Source organism: Drosophila elegans, unplaced genomic scaffold (genome assembly GCF_018152505.1).
Source record: "Drosophila elegans isolate 14027-0461.03 unplaced genomic scaffold, ASM1815250v1 contig_814, whole genome shotgun sequence".
In the NCBI taxonomy this organism is placed as follows: Eukaryota; Metazoa; Arthropoda; class Insecta; order Diptera; family Drosophilidae; genus Drosophila; species Drosophila elegans.
In genome coordinates, this window is record NW_024546167.1 from 10,394,195 (window position 1) to 10,413,446 (window position 19,252).

Here is a 19,252-nt window from a genome sequence, read left to right on the forward strand (position 1 = left end):
GGAACTTTAAGTTTATGTTTGTATTTATTTAATACAATTAGTATAGAATACTCATGTTTAATCAAACAATTTTGTAACTACCCTTTTACATGTAAAATAAATTAAACAAATTGCCAAAATATGCTTAACTATATTTTATTTATTTTACAGAATTTTGTAAATTAATTTGCATTGGATTTAATGCCAAAAATAAATTATATGTGAACTTAGCTTAGATCCCAATCAGATTTCACTTCTCTTGGTTTTTTTATACATTCTCTGCTCCTTTCTTAAATTGAACTATTTGTAATGACTGTTTTATGAAGGCGAAAAAGAAAAAATACAGAAAAGTTTATGGAAGCACCAAATCAATGCGTAATCACTTACACTCGATGGATTCGCACCAGTTCTATAAAGAATTGTAATTTCTTAAGTCCAGTCCTGGACTTTGGCAAGATTTCTCTAACAATTTTGGATGTGATTGATGAAACTCCTCCTCGCTTAAACTAATCTTAAGGCTTAAACAAAAACTGCTTGAAGAAGGGCCGCTCAGTCCCCCGCAGCTCTAATCTCTTCACGCTAAAACCCCATCCAGGGCATGGATCACTCCATTGGTGGCTGGGATATTCGATGTGACCATCTGGGCATCGTTCACCTTGATCTTGCCGGCGGACGTTTTCTGCAGGATAACGGTTTTGCCCGTAGACAGCGAGTCCTTAACCTGGTAGAAACGCATGCCGGCGGAGAAAAGTGCTCCGGGAACTATGTGCTTCATGGCGAACTGCTCGGCGGCCTCTTTGTCGTTGTAGAGCTTTTCCAGAGTGTCCGAATCCAGTTCGCTAAAGCTCTTGTCCACAGGAGCGAAAACCGTGTAGGTCTTGACACCTATAAAGTTTCAAATTTTACTATCTTTTCCTTCTTTGGAAGTACTTTTATTTCTTACCCTTGCTCTGCAGCTTCTCGGACAGTCCAGAGGTGTACAAAATCTTGAGGAAATTGCTGAAGCGACCTTCGCGATCAGACTGCAGGGTTTGCAGAATATCTCCAACGGGCAGTGGGAACATCACGCGATCGACGGCGTGGGCTACTCCCTGGGGGATCTTAATGTCCTTCTTGTTCAGCACAACCATGGCTCCATTGATGGTGGTGAGCTGCAAATGGCGTACATTACTTAAAGTAAAAACCATTATCGCCGCATATCTTACAGTCACATCGTTCCACTCCTGGTCATGCATGTTGTACTGATTAACGCGCAACTGGGTTCCGGCTAGAGAAACGCCAGTCATCTCGTCTTGCAAAGTGGCTATCTCAAAGGCTCCGGGGATCACATGGTGGAGCAGCAGCTATGCAGAAAAATTATAGTGTTCATGTTAAAAATATTAATAATAATTTGTATTTAATTTTTATTTAAGGAATATTAATATTAATATTTATTGAATTATTAAACACAAATCATTTTGTTTTTTTTATGTCGGTACTTTAACTTTAAATTGACTGAATCGTTTGATTATCTCTTCCAACTTAAGGGCTAGCTTTATTTTATTTTCACTATGAAATACAGTTTAAAAACTTAAGATATGTTTGAAAAAAATCATTGTTTCAACTTACCCCGCTCAGTAATCTGGGATTTGACTGGAACTTCTCCTCGGCCCTTTCAGGTCCTCCCAACTGCACCAGTAGATTCTTGAAGGCCTTGTCGGTGGGCACAAAGATGGTGTAAGGGCCGGTCTCGTTGAGAATGCTGTCCAGGCCCGACTGCCTCAGATATTTGGCCATGGCGAAGAGTCCGTTGGTCTTGAGGATCTGCAGCAGATCCTCGCTGGGATTGGACAGTACAGATCCAGTTGACGGACTGGCCTGTGCCGCCTTCTCGGTGTTCTCCGTCTCCTGGACAAGGGCATCGGCATATTGGGGCACTGGCGGCAGCAACTCAGGAGTGTTGGCCAAATCGGATAGCCGTTCGGTCACCACCGGCAAGTGGGTGGACACACCTTCCAGATATGGAGAAACTGTCACCGTGGATCCACCGTAAATGGGAGCTGGAGTGGTGCGGATCAGACTAGCGGCATTTGCACGGCTGGTGCTGCTCTCAAAAATCAAATTGTGGCGCGATGTGGTTGGTGTGCTAGTAGTGGTTGTGGTTGTTGTCGAAGTCCTCGATGGATGATATTGCCTGTGGTTGCTGGGTGTTCCGCGGGAAACAAATGGTGTGGGAGTAGTGGTTGTTGTGGTGGTGGTTGTAGAAGTGGTCGTTGGCGCACGGGTGGTCTGAATAATCTTGCCGCTCTTGATCTCAACCAGCTCATCGTTGGGCAAAGTCAAACGTGAAACTGAAGGCGGCAGCTTAATCTCACCGCTCCTAATCCTCTCCAGAATACTTTCCACCTCCGAACCAGTTTGCTTGGTCTCCTTCTCACCGTTAGCCTTGACTCCTTGAATCTTGAAGCTGCCATCGGCCTGCTCCTCGAGATACACATAGGTGGCCTTCTTTTTGGGCGGCAGAGTGGGTGGCGGTGCAGCGGTGGCCGTTGCCTGTGATTTGGAGGTCAAGCCCTCGATCTCATAGCCATCGGGAATGAGTCCGCGCTTGGCCAGCTCTTCCAGCGATGGTGGCTCATCCGAATCGGAGGTTATGACAGCGGAACTGGCAATGCTGTTTGCCCCACTGCTGATGCCCTGAATGTCACCTGCTCCACCGCCGTAGAGGGCGGCCAAGCTGGAGAGGTCCACGCCACCGGGCAGCGAACCACTGGGCAGTGTGTCCGACTCCTGGGGATCGGGTGATCGCAGGATCTGCACCTTTCCGCCACCAGGCAGCTCAAGATCCTTACTCTTGGTGGGAGCCACATCGGTCAAACTGAGCTTGGCATCGCCACCCAGGGCCTGTTGGGCCAACAGTGTCTGCAGCTGCTCCTGCGAGTAGGCCTTCTGACCCTGAACCAAATTGGGATCCGTGGTGCGGATCACCTGAACCCGCTGTCCATTGGGCAGTACCAAGTCCATCTCGTCGTATGTCTTGTTGCCAGTCAGTGGTTGTTGTGGTGCCTCGGACAAGGCTGCCTTCAGCTGCTTGAGCAGATCATCTCGGGCAATCGTCTTCACCGGCTTCTTGCCCGACTTCTGACTGGGATATTTTCCCAATTCCGATTTCACCTGCGCAAAGATATTCTTCTTGGGCGTGGTGGTGGCCTCAGTAGTTGTGGTTGTTGTCGTGGTGGTCGTTGTCGTCGTCGGGTGCTCCTTGTAATACTGCTGCAGGGCACTGTTGAACTGATTGTACTCCGTGGGATGGGCCACTGGTCGGCCACGTGCCGGTGCCGCCACATAGGGAGAGTTCTGGTAGTTGCCATTGTGCTGGGTCACAATTGTGGGCAGAATGTGCTGCTTGATCTGGTGCTGCTTGACCAGGAACTCTTCGTGTTGCTGACGCACTTTATGCTGTGATTTCTCATACTGTTTGGCCACAAACTGCTCGTGCTTTTGGATCAGTTTTTGTTTGTACTCCTGGTCAGCTGGTTGGGCTTGCGGTTGAACGGGCGAAGGGGCATTTACAAATTGGTGCTGGAATTGGGGCTGTTGTTGCTGCTGCGGTTGCTGCTGCAGTTGCTGCTGCGGTTGCTGCTGGAAGGTTCCCCTGGTGGGCTCCGGGAAGGGTGTGGCCTGCACATTGCTGAAGATCTGCGGCACCGGCAGTCCCAACTGCGGAGTCAGCTGATATTGCTGCTGGCTGGACTGCGGCTGGTAGTTAAACTGGCTTTGCTGCTGCTGCGGAATGGTCTGGAAAGTGGGCACTGGCGCCTGGCTGGGCAGCTTTTGTGTAGTCTGGGGCAGAACTTGGGGTCCGAATTGCTGTGGTTGCTGGAAGGCAAACTGCTGCTGCTGTTGCTGCTGCTGATGCAATTGCTGTTGCTGGTAGGTTTCCGGCGAGGGCTGAGGGGGAAAAGCCGTGGATTGCAATCGGGAATCTAAAGAAGAGATAGTCTTACAGGTTGAAGATCAAGAAAGATTTGGAGTTCTGCTTACCGAATTGCTTGTGGCGCTGTTGCTGGGGATGTTGCTGTTGCTGTTGATGTTGCTGCTGGGAGCCAGCAAAGTTGCGCAAGTCCAAGAAGTTTTGGTGATGCAAATCTATACCAGCGGCGGATGAGGGCAACTGCTGTTGCTGCTGCGGGAATTGGGGAGCCGTCTGCAATTGGTTTTGGGTCGAGCGTTGGAACTGCTGATTGTTGTGGGGCTGCTGTTGCTGCTGCAGCGGCTGATGTTGCTGCTGCTGTGGGAACTGCCCGAAGCGATGTTGCTGCGGGAGCTGTTGGTGATGCAGATGCGTGTGTTGCTGGTGGCCACGGTGGGGAATTGGCAGCTCCACTCCCGCCTGGACAAAGCTTTGCTGATTGTACTGCTGCACGTTCAGCTGGCGGCGCTGCGAGTTGTGAAAGGGCGGCTGCAATGAGAAGACAACAAGTGAGCTACAACTTTCCAAGGCGATCATTGCATCATCCCGACCAGAGCCGGGAAAACCAGCCCCAGCTCGAGATTCCTCAACGGTTCAGAAAGATAAGTCAAACATTGAGCGAACGCTCCTAAAACAGACGTGAACCAGTTTCTCAGGCTGCTGTAATAGCAATCTCCGCTCCATTTTTGCAGGCTAAACTAGAGTGTGTGTCTGGTTTGGTTTTGGTCTTTTCGGTCCTTATTGGCGGCCAGTCGGTCAAGTTGAAGTCCATAAAAAGTGGCAAACTTGTTTCAATTACAAAGAGCTACATATTACGGTAGACGAAAGCAAAAGGTAAAAGTGCAGTAAGCTTAGCTATTTTTAATTTAAATGATACCGATCTCAAATGGTTGCCCAAGAGAGTTAATACCTAGCATGCACAAAGATTTGAAATCCGAAATCAGCATAAAATTAAGCGGTGAATAATCTGTTTTGATGTAATGACAGTCTCATGCTTCCTCCCAATTGAAGTCTGCCCTATTCACTTGGTAACCCACTTGTATTGTTTCCCATCAGCAGTTGTCATTAGCGGATCTCTCTCGCCGAGCGACCTGCTTATACAATCTTGCAGCAAAGACCGACCCACCAAACTACCCGTCATACACCGCGTATACTTATTGCCAATTTGAGGGGCGGGGACCAAGCAATGGTCAGACATCAAGCAATTGTTTAACAACAGTTATCCAACACAATTTCCAAAGGAGAAGATGAAGCTGCATGTGCAGGCTAGGGGGAAAATGGTTTGTTTTTCAGTGTTTTTTGACTTATGGCTAAACTGTTGTATGTATAATTTAATTGCCCTGGCCATAAATCTTTGTTTTTGCTTGGCTCTGTCGATGCCAGATTGAGGCGTTATCAGGCTACTCATACCACATGCTCTTTCTTTTCGCATGGTAATTACGTTGTTGCCGCTAATGCCACATCTCATCATGACGCGGTGTTGTTTTCTGATGATGCCGCCAAAAGTTGGCAGTGGGGCGGCTCTGGGATTATGCAACCTAATCGCAGGGCAATGATTAAATTGGATAAAAGTTCAGGTGGGCTCGAGCAGGTGAATGAAAGAGTTGAGGTTGAGGTGCTTAGTTGTAATGGAATAAAAGCTAACTCAATTACAAACTCAGTCATTCTTGAGGTGTATATTTTTCCGTGCAATCACTTTAAGAAAGCCAAAGCCAATTCACAGAAAATCCAATGCCCTGTCATGCAGCTTCATCGTAAATCTCAGTTTTTCTTCATTCACAATTTTCTTTCTTTTTGAAGATGACTTTTCCCTACAAATTGCCTGGCTGGTGAAAACGTCAATCAGTCATCAATCAAGTGCCACAGCAATCAGCATCCCCGTCCCAAAAGCCACTGAACCCCAGTCCTCACAGGGCTAAACGTATATTTCTTTTTCAATTTCTATCTATCCGCATGAATGTGTTGTTCGGCATGTGTTCAACATGTCAATTTCGTGGTTTAGCGTACTCATTCCACATTTTCACGGCGCCTGTATGCAAAACGCTTTCGTTTTTAAACGCAGCCATCGATGGCTAACTCTTAATAGGCTGCGCATGCGCATTAACCCATTGATGGGCAGGTGGCTGTAGCTGTCACCAAATGCCACCGCAACCCACACGATTGATACCCAACTGTTTGCCACTGGGTTAAATGTGTCAAATGACTGACAATCAGAGTGTGGGTGTTATTCAAGGAAAATGACTAAACATTGCCAACAATCATTAATCACAGTAGTCAGTTGAGTTGAGTAAATAATTAAAGTTAAGACATGAATAAAAAAGGAAAACATTGTACGTTCCTTGAAGCTAAAACAAAATTCCCTATAAATCTTAAACTATTAATAGTGTAGCCTTTAACTTCTAGGTCATCTAAAATTTTGCTCACAAAATAAATAAACTCCAAAGTAATGACTCCTGAGGAATACCCATTTGGTTATCAAAACTTTCGTTAACAAAGTATACACAGATTTCTCCCAATCAAAATCCAGTTTTTGGGCTCGAAAAATAAAATAACATTTGTTAAAAACTAAAATATTTTCTTAGATAAACAAAGAAAGTCCCATTAAAGCAACAAATGGGGTTGGGCTCCCACAACCAACTCCAGTTCGTTACGTAAACACTACCACTCGATGGCTGTCAAATCAAATGAGCATTATGCTAATCGGAGAAGATACGCCACAAGATAGCCGGCAACAGGTAGAAGTCACTACATTCCACCGGATCGAAACCAGTTTATAGAAACATTTTTCACATGCCCACTGGGGCGTTGTGATCCATGATGTATCTGTCAGTTACATGACTCCGGCTGCCGGCTAATTTGTTAATAATTCATAATTGATTTCTCATCGCACATACCGGGTTGAGACGGGTATTACGAGAGTTAGCAGCTTTGGCCCGATGAGATACAAAATGAAAGCGAAATTTTGGAAATTTCTTTTCGGTTTCGTTTCGCAGTGAAAGTGATTTGCTTGATATTTAGTAAGCACTTAAGCCGTTTATGTTAATTAGAATTTAATAGACCTTCAAGCCCCAAGAAATGGTCTGCTAATTAATAGTCACCCAAAATCAGAGGCCGTAAATTCTTCAAATCCCCAGTTGCGCAACAGCCTGAGGAATCACACAATCTACCAGTTTTTCAATTTTTTTTTGTTTTTCGGTCATGTCAATGGCCAATGGCATCCAAGCTGGCCTCGTTTTCCGCGATTGCCTTTCGGATTTCCTGTCTGCCCCGCAGCCCGGCCAGAAATACAAAATGCATTTGCCTTCTTTTAGTATTGCACAGAATCTTTGTGTGTTCATTTTACCACTATTGGGTTTTTGCTTTTGACCACCACTTTTTGGTGATTCCACGGAGTTTCAAGGTTGTTTTCGGCCAGAAATGAGGATATTTTTCGGAGGCGATTAAAGACATGTTGTGCAATTTGTGTTCTGACCATAAAAAGAGCTGAACAAGTCAGATGTCAGTTTGAGCATCAATCTAATGGCTAATGAGACTCCATGTTTATGGGAATATCAGAGATTCTTGTAACTTGAAAGAACTAAAAGATGAATAAGTGGGGCAATTAAAACATATAAACCAAAAATTTGTAAAGCGCAAATTCTTATACTTATGTCTACAATTAGTTTCGTAAGTTCTTAAATTATGAGCACTGTAAGTAAATCAAAAGCAAATAATTTGACTATTTTAAAAGCCTATTGCATTTATCCAAACCTTTGAAACATTGCCACATCTTAGGACAACTATTTGAGGGCTTAAGAAACTAGGACAGATCGTTGTTTAAAATTGATTTATTGTTGAGCTGTCATCCACATTAAACGGCTCATTAAATTGTTTGTCTAACGTATCAGCGCAGATCATCTTGATCTCAGTTAAATCTAAGAAATCGTGCTCACATCATTTCCACATCGGACTCTCCGTTCAATAAAGTCCAGAACTGAGTGCCTCACCAACTTCGATCTTGTGGCACTTACCAGAACTGGTTAGATTGAGGGGAAACCTCTTGCATTCCCCCGGTTGACAGTTTCCACATGGCAGAAATGTGCATAATAAGCTTTTGATGCCAGTTGATGGCTTAGTTTTGTGTGGCGGCTGCGGCGGCTTCGTTTCGTTTTTATTTTTTTGAGAATTGGTCAATCCGTATATTTAGCAATTCCCTTTCACTTTTCCGGACTATCGAGAAATGACTGCAATTTGCAAAGATGGCCCAAAAAAAATAGGCGAACAAAATATTTCTGTGGATTTCCTAAAGGCATTTTAATTGCCAACAAAATAGCCAGCTGGCTAAGCAAATAAGTAATTAATTTGCGGCCGCACCAAAGAATGCCCAGCAACAATAGCCTCGATGGTAAAAGCAAAAAGTGAAATTTACATAAAATTGTGTAATTAACTGAGGTAAATAAGAAACTGCCTCAAGCGGGTCTTTGGCCAACACCTACAACTACCCAGAAAAGGGGCCATGCACATGAAAGCGAAAGAAGCCACCGGCCGAATAACAAAAACAGTCCAGCAACAATAAAAAGATTCCAGGCAAAGGCCGCCAGCGGATAAAACAACCGAATTGAAACAAAAACAAATATTATTTAACAATTTCTTTAAAGCCGCACAAGAGAAGGCAAAAAGAAACTTGGTCAGCTCGGTTACTCCCCGCGTAAGTATCCGCAGATTTTATCGCTGGAAGTACTTCACTCTCACAAAGCCAGGGAAAAGTGCTTGAAAAACTGTTTACAAACAAGGCAATTTGGCAGACATAGCACAAAATTGTACGAGCTTGCGGCTGATGAGATCCGAACGGTAAATTGGGTAATTACCAAATACGATATCAGAATTATTAAGTTTATAACAAATAGGATACGTTATTATAATACTTATGAATCTTGTTGGCAATGCAAAGTTATAGTTTTAAATAAAAATAGTTATGTGATTTTTATTTTGATATTTTAAAGTTATTGTTTAAACAAATAATATTTAAGGAATTTCAGAGTGTATTCGTATTAAGATTGTTAAACAAAAAATGCTTGAAATTAAACTAATTGACCAATTGGTTGGAAGTGGAAATTCAACCGACACGTTAACCATCTGCTTTAATATCTAAAGGATTCAATCAATTTGTTAGATCACTCTAAAATGTAATTATGCAACCTCTGTCATTTGATACTCCAACAACTGTTTTCCCCAGTTAATTTGAAACTTTGCATACATAAAGCACTTCAAGGATTGCATAATCGCTTGCAGCGAAACAAAATTGTGAGTAAATGCAATTGCAAGTATCTTGGCACTTCAAAACATGAGTGGCGTACAAATTTAATTAAATTGAATTGACGAAGCAGGCAGAAGAGTTTGCAAATTAGGCAAAGTGCCTATGGCAAAAGTTGCACAAACTCACTTCCTTTTGGAGTAATTTGTATCTGCATCTGCATCACCCACACAGCCCACACAGGTAGCTCAAATCCGCTGAATGCATCCGACGACACTCCACCAAAGTTGTGCATGGAAGCTCTGGTTATATGCTTAATTTGACACACTCTGACACTTTATACGAGCAGCAAAGATTTATAATATCATTAGCTTTGTCAGGGGCAGCATCTGCAGTTTCTTTTGCTGCGCCGTATCTGGCAAATACTAAACTAAACCATGCAAATGTAATTTAAATAAACCCACTTCTTTTTTTGTTTTGGTCTCGGTTTGGGGCATGAGAAAATTTGGGTTTATGGGCCATCTGTTTTTGGGTAATTAACATGTTCATATGGCTAATTGCACCGTGCTAACTTTTTATAATGCGCACTGACACAGTCTTATGATTTTCGGATGTCGGTCTTAATAGTAATAGACGAGATGAGAAATCATGGACAAACTTTAGCTAGAAAGTGAGAATCTCTGTGCAAAGGTAAGACTAAAATAGTATAAAAATAAATGTAAGTTTCTTTATTTTAGTGTATGCAGTAATGTATGATCATTCGTCACTATCAAACGCAACATCTTTTCGAACAAACAACTCAATTTTCAACCTCAACACACTTTCAATTTCAAAACCACAATTATCAGCCGACTAATATCATAACACAATTATTAGTTGGCAGACAATCGCCTGAAAGATCCTCATAATTATCAAAGGCAAATTGCGTGCCATTCCGACATAAAACACAAACCTCTAAAAATTATATTATTGTTGGAAATAAATTTAAATACGCTGCAATTTTTACTTTCCAATTCGATAAATTTGGCGCACGCAGCTAAGCGAATTGCGTGCCATATATCTTTGAATCTTTGCCATGGCCAAGATATATACTTCAGGTAGGAGGTAAGTTCGGCCCACATCGTCGAAGGCAGAGATTTATTTACTCGGCTTTGTTGATGGACAGTAGCGAACAATCAAGAGAACCGCCAAAAAATATTACAATTTCGATTTGAAGAAAGACTTTGGGTGTTTGCAAAAAGATTTGCATTTGTCAGACTTTGTTACTCAACTTTACCGTGAAATTTCATTGACAGCGCCGCCACACGCCCAAAAACCTTTCCACGCTCATCATCCGTCCAAAATTCAAGCCTTTGTTGAACTCATCATCAGGCCAAACTCTTGTAATTTTTGTGCAATTTTTCTCCCTTTTCAGCTGTCACTGGGCATTTCAATGGCGCCAATATAGCAAAGCACACAAAAGCCTTAAATGCGCGTATTTCTGCCAACTCTTGTCTTTCGCACTTGTATTTACTTTAGTGACTTCAGAGCCATCGAGTTGGGATTGTTTGTCCACTCATTTCCATGGGCTGTCACTTGAATTGAGCGCCTCGATTTCAATTGATGCAAAGTCTTAAGGTTTTGTCGCGTTTGTCTGTTTGAAATATATGGGTCAGGCCAGTGTTTGGTTAGATGGTCTATGGGCAAACACATCATTTATACTGGTTTTGACCTTGGCCAACAATTCAGGTTGGCGATTTGTGGGAAAAGTGTGAAGCTATAAGGTCGTGATGAGTTTTGGCTGCTTTGATATATACATATCCAGCTGCTTTGGTAATCTTCCGTCACTCAACTCCATCCAATTAGGCATTCCCCAGTCAACCTTCCACCCACTCTGCCACTCAAATACTCTAGACGCCTTAGATCTTTCTAGCGATCCAACTTAACGCTTGTCTAATGCTTTAATTACATATTAGCATTGCCTCAGATTCCCAGACATGCGATTGCATTTGGAGCCTCTAGACTCCTCCACACCATATCATTTGTCAAACGGGCCGCCATTGTTTTGCCGCGGAATGGAAAGGAATTAGACTTTTGATTTTCAGTTGGAATTCATAATTTATGGGTTAGCAGTGCGCCAGTTCCGAATGCTTTGGATTCGAAAGTGAAGTTCTTATAATTTTAATTACATTCAGCAGCCAGTGGAGGAACCAATTAAGTCGTTTTCTGATTATATCGGAGCAACTCGTTGGTCTTGACTCGCCAAATGCTCACATTGCTGGGTCTCGTGCCAGGTTTTTTGGTCACGCAAGCTCACTCATTCCGAGAAATGAGCACCATGCAAATTAAGTAGGGTTAAGAGGGGGTCGCCAGGTCTACGGTCTGTGGTCTATGGTCTGGCAAATGTTTCAAATTGCCACCGACTTGGAATAGGTTGGGAGTCGGTAAACTGTGTTGCTGCAGTTCGTGACAGTTTTTAGCAATTACCCGGATGGGCCGGAACGCGACAAAGTCGGCGACCCATCTGGCCGGTCTGCTGACCATTGTTTAGCGGTTAGTAACCCCACATGGAGTTCACCAGCAAGTCCCTCAGATTTCTAAAAAGTTTTCTGGGACTACCATCCCCCGCTTGATCGATGGCCGTTCAAAATTTCAACACCCCAGCCAACCCACACCCATATGGGGTTTTTCTTTTGTATGTATGGGTATGGGTATATGTTTCTTAAAAAAATCGAAAGCTCAATGCATTTCGCCTTGCATGCCCAATTGATGCACTCAAATGCGCAGCCCAAGCCAAAGCCGCAGTGAAATGAGAAGAAGAAAAAGTACCGAAAACCGCCGAGCAAATTAAAATTTATTATTTGCAACAAAACGAAACACTTTGGAGTGCCGAAGAGGCGAATGGAAAATGCAACTGAAATGCCAGCTATGGAACTTCTGCGGTGCACAAAATCACCGAAGCTTGCGAAAAGTGTTTTTCTTTTACTGCAACTCTTGTTCAGTTTTCTTCACTGCAAGCCGACAACGAACCGAAAGTGGCTGAAAGAGGCTGAATGCTGTGTGTTGTATATTGTACATTGTATATTGTATGTGGTATACTGTACTGTAGTGGGGTATTCGGTCTGTCGGTGGCGATAATGTGGCATGAAGCAGCCAACTGTAGTGCGAAGTGGGTTTGGGTTGCTGCAAGTTGGGGGCGTGTTTGAACCTGACAGGCACTAAGCAGAGTATCTCCTCCACGGGGGCTTTGACTTCCTGCCCAGGGAACCTTCAACAAAAAAAAGTTAAAAAGGTGCCCAAGGAGTTGCATCAGTGTAATGTATATATGACAACCTTGGCCCTATACGCCTTTAATTCAGTATCAATTTTAAAATAATTTAAAAACTCCTTAGTCTAATTTTTATAAAAATTTGTAGCTTAAAAATTACTGTGTGGACTTTTTATAGCTATTGCTTAATTTTTGTTGTACTTAAATGACTATAAAAATTCAAAATAGTTTAGTGAGCACTGCCAACACTAACATTAAAGCTTTAACTTTAACACTTTAATGTTTACAATCATTAACTTTTTTAAATTATAAGATAAAATCTCTATTAAATCACAAGCCCAAGGACATCCTTTTCGGCTTTCTTGACAATTCTTAAAGCGCCTTCAAACTTCAGTTTCCCATAACCTCTGACCTTTTGCTGCCCAACCCGAGAGATTTTTGCATGCGTACCAGAGAAAAGTAAAATTGTTATCTGCACTTTTCCATTACACCATGCCGAACCACAAAAATGTCATTAAATAATTTCGCTGCGCATTTGCAGAAATAAATAGCAAATCGATGGACAAGTTTTCGGTGCTTTGGGGCAAAGCAGGCGGCTCAAAAACTGTGACTCCCACCTCGCCAGGCGAAAAAAGGAAAACACACACACAAATTATGCAACTGGCAACTCTTCGTCGGCTTGCAACATCTCTGGCCAGACCAATCCCAACCAGTTGCAGATGCAGCAGCAGCAGTGGCTTGTTGAAAATCTTGTTTTGGAACTGTGAGGCAGCAACAAGCGCTTCTTCATTTTCGCGCAATAAACATTTCGTCCCAGACACAAAGGCCCAACAACCAACAACCAACAACCAACAGCCAGCAAACAGCAACAATAAGAAAAACGAAAGTGCAGCAACATTTTGCCATAACGGGTTGCCCAGTTTGAACCGCCGTTGGGCTTGGCTGTTGCTATTACTATTGCATTACGTGCGGTTGGTTCCTCGCCGAGGATCGTTTGACTTTTGTCCATATTTGCGTTGAGTTATGCACCGAAAGAAGATGCAGCTGAAAAAACCCGTTTCACGTGGCGTATGAGTAACGCGGAAGTTGACACTTGCTGCACTTGGTACTGTCGGTACTGTTGGTACTGCCTTGGCACAACGGCGGCGGTGGGTGAAAATTGCCTTGATATATTTACTGCACATACCTCGACTAATTGCGGCATTCGTCAGGCGACTTGCCTCCACCACCAATTCCTATTTGTCGTCGCATTTGCAATTAGGCAACAAAAAGCTATGACAAATCCCATTTTGTTTTCTGCACCTCTGATTTTTTGGTTGACCAAATCAAGCGACTTTTAATGACCCGGCAGAAGATGTGGCATCGTCATCCGGCCAGCCTGTCAATATCCGGCGATGAGTTATGTCGCCGAGCCCTTTTACTTTCTTTTCCCCCAATCTCGGACATCATTTTAATGATCCCCACAGCTGGCATGTGAAATTATTGCTTACAAGTAATACCATTTTTATTTTTCACTAAGCCAATTTCTGACGATCGTTTCCATGAAACTATGCGGAATCAAGCCTGCGGTTTACTGACCATGTTAATGGCTTAATAATTGAGAAGTTGGCTTGGGCAATGAGGAACTATAGAAAGCGGAAGATGCTCTGAGCCCCTATATACGAGAATCAGCGGGAGGTCTGCGATTCTTGGAAGAAATTTGCAATCAACTTTTACTTAACTTACGTTCTAATTTGCTTGTTAAGTGGGTCAAAGAACTAGAAAGACTAAGTTATTACAAAAGGAAAAGAATCGATGTATATAACGTATCTAGCGAATAATTGTCACTCAAGAAATACTATTTCTCAAGAAGTTGCAAGGTGAGAAACTATTATTTAGAAGATTTCATAATGCCGCTTATATCACCAGTTATTGCATTTTCAACATTTAATTTCCCGGCGGGTCTTTTTTCCATCCCCATTCAATCAGGCATGACACTTCGGTTTCATTCACTTTTCAGGCAATTTTCCTCTCATTCAAAACCGAAATTGATTTAATTCTCAATCAGTTCGAAACCAGTTGGGTGCAAAGCCAATCAAATTAAGCCAGACCAGAAATACACAAAATTAAAGAAATAAGGCTGACCCAATCGGACACTCGCTGTGTCCCGGTGTGATTAGCGTTCAATTATTTTATTTGTTTGTGGTTAGCAGCTGAAAGGCGATCTCAATGGGATTACTTTTGATGCGGTTCGGTTTAAAGTGGCGCCAGGCTAATGGCAACTCGTTACTTTCCTGAAGTGGGAAAAATTCGAGGTGCGATGATTGGGGCCCTGAGCCTGATTAGCTCTTGAGCACCGGCAAGTGCCCATCATCTTTCCCGTCTCTTTTTTTCGACCCGCTGACACTTTCCTGTTCTTTCACAAAAACAACTTTCATTTTTCAAGCTAAATCCATTAAGAGTTTGTCACCTCGCTACGCTCGGATACCGCAATATATTTCAGATAAATATGCAATCGAACAACAACATATTTATAAAGATCTCTCGATTGACCCACTTTCCTTGCCTTCAAAACGGACAGAACCCAGCTCGCGAAAAGAAATTACAAAGAAATGCGGCTTCTTGTTATGATTTTTGCTTTTTTTTTCTGCTGGCTGATGTTGTTGCGACAACAAAAGCCGCACCGAAAATGAACAGGTTGTAGGGCCTGTCACAAATATAAAATTATTGGCCGACGTAAGTCAATGTGAAATGTCTGTTGTATTTATTACTGGCTCGGGGCAAAATTTAATCGAAAATGATAAGCGGGTTATACCATGGGAAGTTTACTGTGGGCATTTATTAGTTGCTCAGGAAACCGTAAGAGTGAAGTTATACGATGAGCAGCAATTTGCCATCGATTTCTTAACAAGCCCAATTTATAGATACGTCAAATAGGTTTTTTAATGGTGTGTTGTATTGTTATGTTATTAATGGCATTAGGCTTGGAATTACAAAATAGGCTTTAAAGATAATCTTTAAACATGGTTTAATGGTAAACTCATTTTATAAACAAATAAAAATCGCTTTTTAATAGATTTTCATGATTGGTTAAAAATCTCTTTATTTGAAAGATTATAACATTTTTTTGTTCTACTTTTTTTTTACATTTTAGGTGATGTGAATTTAGCATCTAGAGTATACACATTTGCATCAACAAAAGTGAAAGCAAGGCAAAGGCAAGTAAAATAACATAAATATGTTCAATAAAATATAAAAAAACACACTCAAAATAAAACAACAATTTGGCAGGCCCAGAAAAACATGTTCGAAGACAGCAATTGGTGGTTTCTGCCGGGATACCGAATTCAGTTTGTAAGTGAACCATGGAACTGCGGATGGACGATGGACTACGGACGATGGGCAACAGATGGTACTGAGTAGTTGACTGCCCGGCTGCCAAGTTTACACGACACAAAGACACAACTGCAAACGCTACGTGAGGCAATATATACAAAATAATAAAAGTTCAAATTAAGCAATAGCAAAAACAGAAAAGAAATTGCACAGCCGCTAAAAAGCCGCCGAATCCCGAAAAACAACAAAAGTCTCTTAAGACAGCCACTGCAACTTTTAACATCGACCAGTTCCTGTTCATTGCCAGACAAAAGGAAGATGATGATACTTTTTTCTTCTGCAAGTTTTGTTGCTTGGCCAAAAATACAAAACAAAAAAATGGTTAAGATGCAATCGCAGGCCATTGCCACAGCTTATGTCAATAGTGAGAGATGATGTTGGCAAAAATCTGGTTCGAACACGTTTTTCTTACGTTATGGGAAAAATTGTGCAAGTTGCCGAAAAGGAAATTACCAAGTTGACCGATGCACGAAAAGGTTAAGGACAAAGCGAAGCGAGAGATATACACCATATTGTTTGGATCATAAAGGAAAATAACTTAAGGAACTTCGTTTGTTCGCTAATTGACTGCACTCATATTCCCTAACACGTTGCGATGATCAGGGTCTTTTAATCTGTCTGTCCACTCATCCATAATCCCATATCAAAACATTGCCCGCAGCTCAACAACATCAAAATAAATCTGTTTTACGTAATCCAAACCTCAATTATAGGCATTAGTTCATCAAAAAAAAAAAGATTAAACAACAAAAAAAGAGGAGACTGATTTCACATCATAAATTGTTGTGGCTTTTGGCCAAATTTTTTTGGGTTTTAGCCGTGAAAGTGAAAACTATAACAGCGGATGGCAAACATGATCAGATTACATCAACATAGAAAAATCACTGATTTTGGTTAAGGTAATCAATTATCTAACAGACCTTAAACTTGGGACGCAATCAAGAGAAGTTCTCAGAAAAAGCAGATGACTTGACTACATTTTTTCTTATTAGTTTCAACACAGCTTGTGAGATTGGTTTTCTTTTCGATATTTGGTTTCCTGACCACTCCAAGCGAACAGGTTTATAATCTACAAGCTGACTGCCTTCAACGATGTCCCATGACTTTACGGCTTTTACTCTGCCTTTGCATCTTCATTTAATCGAGTCCCCCACCCCCGACTGAGCGAAAGATAAAAATATTTTTGTGAAAAGGGAAAGTTCATTGAGGCGTTGAAAATCGTTTTCGTTTTCAGTTGCGGTCCTAAATGTTTCAACAATTAATATTGAAATTTCAAAACAAATATTTAAATAATTGAATTTTTAAATAGGCAGTCCGTGAACTCCAACTGTGATCGCTGGGGGGTTATCTTGTTGGTAGAAAGTCTTATGCAAGTCTGGGGAATCTCTGTGATAGGCGCTCCGAAAATATCTGGCTCTTTGACATATTTATGCGAGTACTACCCAACGTATGGCAACTTTCTTTGGCCGCGACTCGAAAAGATCTAAAAACTGTGTCAATTTGGTCGGGACAAACGAAGAGTCCACAAAGCTAAATTTAACAATGAATATTTGCATATCGTTCAATGGGAATGCAAATTAAGTGATAAATATTTTTTCTTAATTTTTATGATTATTTGGCACATATTTGGATTGACTTTTATGAGGCATTGCCTTTGTTTAGTGGAATGTGGAACACCGGAGATAAAGTTTACAAGATTTGGCATATTGAATTGCTACAATCAAATGTTGAAATGAAAAACTATTTTATATTTTTTTCAGGCCAATTTAGCTTTCAAACTTACCCCATTGTGAAGCCCTGCATTGAGTGGTGGTATAAATCCTTGTGCATTCGCAGTGACCACCCACAGGCACAAAGTGCCCCACAATGCCAACGAGACTCTCATGATTCACTCGGGAGTTCCAGATACGATATTTATTCAACTGTTATTGTTTTCTCAATCAATCCGATATCAATGCACTATTTTCTTACGAAACAGACGCGATACCGCTGGAATTGGTCCAGAAAAAATGGGAGCGCGCGAAAAAATGTCAGTTATGCGACGCGAAATAACAACACTTAATCCAAATCAACTTTGGCCCAAGTTATTTTCGTTACGTTTTCTATTTGCTTTATGCAAATGATGCAGTTGCTGTTTTCTTCGCTCTCGGTTTTAAAATTCCGTTAACGTTTTCAGCCGCGTTGTGAACTTCTCAAGTGACTGCCAATGGTTGCAGCCGCAGACACGACTTGCCTGGTAAAAGTTCGAAGCTTAACTGAAGATCATTAAACGTTTGGTAACAATTTAAGCCAAGCTCACCGCGAAGATGCCAAAAAGCCATCGCAGTGGCAACGAAGACGCCAGCAACATGTTGCCGAAGTCAAAGAGTTGGCAATCTGGCCGAAGAGAAAGCAAAGAGCATGGTTTTGTGGCCGAAAGAGAAAGTGTTGCCGGGCTTTGGCTGGCAACATGAGGAAATGTCTTGCATCTGCTTATCAATTTAGCGTGAATCACTGGCTTATCGAACCCAGAAATGGCATACCCGAAACTGATGTCTCCGATAGCCAACAAATGTTGGCCCAGAGATTGTGGCCACAGCCACGTAGCAGACTCGGAAGTGGCGATAAGAAGTCGGATCGGGGGCGTCCGAGAATTTGATCAGCAACCAACAATATTTTATTGCATTGCATCGTTTAAGCCAAAAACGTGTGAATTTGAGCTCTGGCCATGTAACTACAGTAGCCGGCCATGTTCAAGCTCATAACCGTATTTATTATCGATGTTTATGGACAAACAACGCGCCTGTAGACTGATTCATATGTTTACGATCCGAGCATGATTAATGCTGAGCTGGAAGTTCGGTTGAGTAATTTGTTTGGCGATTCCCGCTGAGATCGCATAAAGAGATCCACTGAACAGCACATTGCCACTTACATCATAGCCACTTGGCTGTGAATCTACACATTACGCTTGATTTGATAACTTAATAGAAGGCACCACGTGAGTTGCTCGCCGGGATCATCGGATTAAGGGAATACATTTATTATTGGTAAACTTAAAAATTGTGTTCATTAGATTACTTTGATAGACTGTTAGTTCTCCCGGAACTATAAAAAAAAGAAGGACAGCTTAAAAGGTCGAATGTTTGTATCAAAAAACACTGATTGGTCTATTAACGTTTTGTAATTTTAATCAATAAAATAAAAACAGCCGAATAAAAGATAAACAATTTCAAGCTTCTTAGAAACTAAAAAAAAAGATATATTTTAATTTGTTTTTACTTTTTGTTTTATTTTCTTTTTTTTACCTTTTTTCCCACATTTCTGTTTGCGTTAGTTTAATTATTAAATTCATTTCCTTTTTTAAAACAGTTCAATAGAAAAACGCATTTAAGTCAGAAAAGCAACAAGACCGATCAACAAATTATTGCATTTCCAGCTTTCCAACCAATTATTTCCAGATCCCAAGCAATTTGGTTCCGACTTA

At 41.8% G+C, this 19,252-nt stretch overlaps 1 protein-coding gene and 1 long non-coding RNA gene across 2 annotated transcripts; one reads left to right on the top strand and one right to left on the bottom strand.

Annotated features, from left to right (window-relative positions):
* Positions 1 to 127: 127 nt before the first annotated feature.
* LOC108138924 (protein split ends) lies at positions 128 to 18,049 on the bottom strand. The gene is made up of 6 exons (XM_017261491.2): positions 17,570 to 18,049; positions 4,003 to 4,420; positions 1,588 to 3,944; positions 1,185 to 1,322; positions 923 to 1,130; positions 128 to 864 (listed from the first exon to the last, which is right to left on the bottom strand). The coding sequence occupies exons 1-6, from the start codon at positions 17,669 to 17,671 to the stop codon at positions 554 to 556; spliced, it is 3,534 nt and encodes a 1,177-aa protein (XP_017116980.1). The 5' UTR covers positions 17,672 to 18,049; the 3' UTR covers positions 128 to 553.
* LOC121467870 lies at positions 9,625 to 15,610 on the top strand. The gene is made up of 3 exons (XR_005977890.1): positions 9,625 to 13,174; positions 13,229 to 14,270; positions 15,545 to 15,610. It is a non-coding gene; the product is annotated as an uncharacterized LOC121467870 (long non-coding RNA).
* Positions 18,050 to 19,252: the final 1,203 nt, after the last annotated feature.

Bases quoted from the DNA above. Each gene is read 5' to 3' on its own strand.
- LOC108138924 (XM_017261491.2), bottom strand. From the start codon at position 17,671: ATGAGAGTCTCGTTGGCATTGTGGGGCACTTTGTGCCTGTGGGTGGTC. The intron at 3,945-4,002 runs GTAAGCAGAACT...TCTCTTCTTTAG, and splicing joins ACAGCGCCACAAGCAATTCG to ATTCCCGATTGCAATCCACG. The intron at 865-922 runs GTAAGAAATAAA...GAAACTTTATAG, and splicing joins CGAGAAGCTGCAGAGCAAGG to GTGTCAAGACCTACACGGTT.